General features: G+C 46.7%; 1 protein-coding gene across 1 annotated transcript in view; it reads right to left on the bottom strand.

Moving 5' to 3' along the window:
• The window catches only part of prpf4 (pre-mRNA splicing tri-snRNP complex factor PRPF4), a 20,998-nt gene that overhangs the window by 2,279 nt on the left and 14,809 nt on the right, over window positions 1-3,910 (bottom strand). Inside the window, exons 5-11 of the mRNA XM_016665839.1 lie at window positions 3,870-3,910; window positions 1,923-2,002; window positions 1,711-1,804; window positions 1,132-1,226; window positions 994-1,052; window positions 770-893; window positions 606-696 (exon numbers count right to left, since the gene is read on the bottom strand). The exon at window positions 3,870-3,910 is cut by the window's right edge and continues 1 nt beyond it. Coding sequence (XP_016521325.1) covers window positions 606-696; window positions 770-893; window positions 994-1,052; window positions 1,132-1,226; window positions 1,711-1,804; window positions 1,923-2,002; window positions 3,870-3,910 — 584 coding nt within the window. The remainder of the gene's footprint in view (window positions 1-605; window positions 697-769; window positions 894-993; window positions 1,053-1,131; window positions 1,227-1,710; window positions 1,805-1,922; window positions 2,003-3,869) is intronic.

A 3,910-nucleotide genomic window follows, 5' to 3' on the forward strand; every position in this document is an offset into this window, starting at 1 on the left:
GTACTACGGGTCACTACAGGTTACTACAGAGTACTACTGGTTACTACAGAGTACTACGGGTCACTACAGGTTACTACAGAGTACTACTGGTTACTACAGAGTACTACGGGTCACTACAGGTTACTACAGAGTACTACTGGTTACTACAGAGTACTACTGGTTACTACAGAGTACTACTGGTCACTACAGGTTACTACAGAGTACTACGGGTCACTACAGGTTACTACAGAGTGCTACGGGTTACTACAGGTTACTACAGAGTACTACTGGTTACTACAGAGTACTACGGGTAACTACAGGTTACTACAGAGTACTACGGGTCACTACAGAGTACTACTGGTCACTACAGGTTACTACAGAGTACTACTGGTTACTACAGGTTACTACAGAGTACTACGGGTCACTACAGATTACTACAGAGTACTACGGGTCACTACAGAGTACTACTGGTTACTACAGAGTACTACGGGTCACTACAGGTTACTACAGAGTACTACGGGTCACTACAGGTTACTACAGGTTACTACACAGTACTATAAGTCACTACGAAGTACTACATGCTACTACACAGTGCTGTGGTCCTGGTTCTGGTCTCGGTTCTCTTACCAGGTGGTTCCGAGGAATCTTCCGGACGGATGCCAGGAAACTCGGGAAACCCGATCACTGTGACCCTCGATGTCCGCCACTGGCTCGTCACTATGGTGACCACAGAAACAGATCGTCATTGTTCGTTTCCATAGCAACCAGTCCTCCTCCCGTCTTCGCCCACCTCTCCAGGTTCCACAGCTTCACCGTCCCGTCGGCGGCGCAGGACGCCAGGCTGACATCGGACCGGTCCAGAGAGATGCCGGCCTGTGGGCGGAACGCCACGGCGCCCACGTTGGTGTTGTGTCCTTCAGCCAATCACAGCGAGGCGGGGGAGGGGCAAAAAGAAACCCGGTTAGCATATTTAACTGGACTCCGATATAAAGAGAAGCAGGAAGCTCCGCCCACCTCTCAGGGTCCGGATCAGGGCGCAGTCCGGAACCGACCACAGCTTGCACAAGCCGCTCCTGGAGGCGTTAGCACGCTAGCATTAGCACACTAGCAATAGCCTCAGAACAACAACAGCGGTCGGGGCAGAGCTCTTACCAGGACGCCGTGGCGAGCATCTTGGAGTCCGGACTGAAGTGGCAGAAGCTGATTGGCCGATCGTCTCCAATCTGACTGCAGAAGTTGTTCAGATTCTGACGAGGAAGAGGAGGAAGAGGAAGAGTTAAACTGAGATCAGCTGCTGCGAGTGTCAGGTCTCACACTGGATTCAACCGGTTCAGGCGGTTTGATCCGGATTCTACTGGGACAGAAGTGGTTTAGGAACCAGATTCCGCTGATATAAACTAACCTGAGAAAAAAATATTTAACTGGATTTCAAATGCATTAAACTGGTTTAAACACAGATTCATTCACATGAATATGATTTGAACTGGTTTTTTATACCAGTGGAATTAAACTGGAGTGAACTGGTTCCAGAACTGGGCTTCGTCGGGTTTATAGAAAGAAGAACTGAACCAATTTATCTGCAAAATAAAACAAACTGGTTCAACTGGATTGAACTAGTTGCTGCATTAATATCGGGCCTCCCTCGGTTCTGTTGCCCTGTTTCAGACAAGTCCCACGTTTCCGCTCTGGACCCGCTCTGGACCCGCTCCATGACCCGTGGTACCGACTCACCCTCAGCGACTTGTGCAGCTCCTGCTGGCGGATCGTCTTTGTCGCCTCGGCAACCTCCTTCAAAGCGCGTGCAGCTTCCAGACGCCTCATCGACCTGACGGACCAATCACAGCAAGACGTTGTGGATCTCAGCCAATGAGAGGCTGCTTAGGGTTCGCGACCCGGATCTGGAGCAGCCATGGAGCTGATTGGTCAGTCTGCTGATGACTCACCGTGGCAGAGAATATCTAGCCAACCAGAGGCGAGCTTCCTTCAGGGAGGCGGGGCCTTCATGGTACCACGTCTGCAGACACTGTGATTGGTGGAAAGAAAAAGATTTACATTTCACTGTGGTGATGCTTCACTCGGAGATTTTATTTAACCGAATTTGAACTGATCGATTGGCATGCAGTACACAGTACAACAGAGTAGTTCCCAGTAGTTCCCAGTACAGGGTTTCCCCAAGAAAACTTGCTAAGCCCAGTGGTCGGAGCGTTGAGTCGGTCCACCATGTTTTTCTATTAAAAGATGTTAAGTTGACAGAAAATATTAAAGTATTACTGTTATGTTACAGGAAAAGATCTCCAGTGAAATGCTATTTAAACCCACAACGAGTCTAAAAACAACAAATTTGCTCTTCTGTTTAATCCAAATTAAGTCAGCGGCTCCATCAGGCCCCCAAGGGCTTCAGGGGCCCCATAAACGCTAATATTTTAAAACAGACCACAGATACATAAATGTAACTCTTGTTTATTGAGATTATCAATGCTGTTAAACTGGATTCAATTTCAGCATACATAAATTAAAAGATTTTAAATTGTTTAACATTTAAATACAAGATTTTAAGGAGCTGGCAAGTTTACTTTGTAAAACTTCAAAGAACAATATTCATAGTTAGATTGTTTTGTTACCATAGTAACAATCTGATGCTGTGAGTTTAGTCTTTGAGTTTACAAATCCAAATTAGTAAACTGTGGTTATAACTTATTGCTTTTTAGGCTGGCCAATTAAACTACTCCCTTCTCCCATATTTCACTAAATCTAACACAGAAGCTGTTAGAGGTGCTGATGATTGTAGCAACAAAAGGGGCCCCTAGTCAAATTCTGCTCAAGGCCTCATGCAGCCTTGGACCAGCCCTGCATGATGAGGTAAATCTGCTGCACTGCGCAGAGATGAGCAACAAACAGGAGATTTAATTCAATGCTGCTATGTGGCTTTAGTAGCTCTTCCATTTCGTGTCTGTTGAGTTTTTAATAAGCGTCACAGAAACTATTCTGGTTGGTCAAGTTTCTCAGATCTCTGTGCACATTAACTCTAAGTAGACAACGCATTGATATGGTTTGATGCATTGAGTAACTGGAAGAATAATAATAAAATGATATAAAATCAGCCCGGTGAAAGCTCCTCACCGGGCTGAACCTGCATGATGAGGTTAGCGCTGCTCGTTATCCACAAACGCTCCGGCCAACAGGGACCACAGACATAAACTCTACAGGGAAGACAGACACAGAGCCACACGCTGGGCAGCGTGTTGAGATGGAAACGCCGCATATAATTGTTCGTTCACAGAGATAAATTATTCTCACCGCTCCACAACGCACCTCTGAATTCGCTACAAGTTATTCCTGCGGTTCACATTGAGCAACCAGAGCTACGCGGCGGGTTTTAGACTCCTACCTAGAGTTCTCCAAAGGATCATAATTCCTCACAGTAGGTTGATGTAAATATCCTTACAGGTCAGCCTGAGTCCAGTTTGAGTGAAAGGAGGCGCCAGATGTGATTGGTCCGCGCTGTTGGCTTTAAATGCATAAACTATAAACATGTTATAAACCTATCATTTAGAATAAATCTGTTCTGCTAGTGAAATGCTGAGAGCAACAGAGACGCTTGCAGCCCGGCTTAAAAAAACCCAAACGTTTTTTTTTATTTTCCTTGAAACGTAAACAAGCAACGCTTAGCCTGGCGGCGGGGCTAGTAAAGCATGGCGGGCTGCCAGGCTTATAATGCACTGGGGGAAACCCTGCAGTAGTTCCCAGCAGTACCCAGAAGTTCCCAGCAATACCCAGAAGTTCCCAGCAATACCCAGTAGTACCCAGAAGTTCCCAGTAATACCCAGTAGTACCTAGGAGTACCCAGAAGTTCCCAGCAATACCCAGCAGTACCCAGCAGTACCCAGTACCTCGTCCCGTGACCTCTTGGCTCTCTCTTCGTCCTTCCTGG

Source organism: Poecilia formosa, unplaced genomic scaffold, assembly GCF_000485575.1.
Source record: "Poecilia formosa unplaced genomic scaffold, Poecilia_formosa-5.1.2 Scaffold626, whole genome shotgun sequence".
NCBI lineage: Eukaryota > Metazoa > Chordata > Actinopteri > Cyprinodontiformes > Poeciliidae > Poecilia > Poecilia formosa.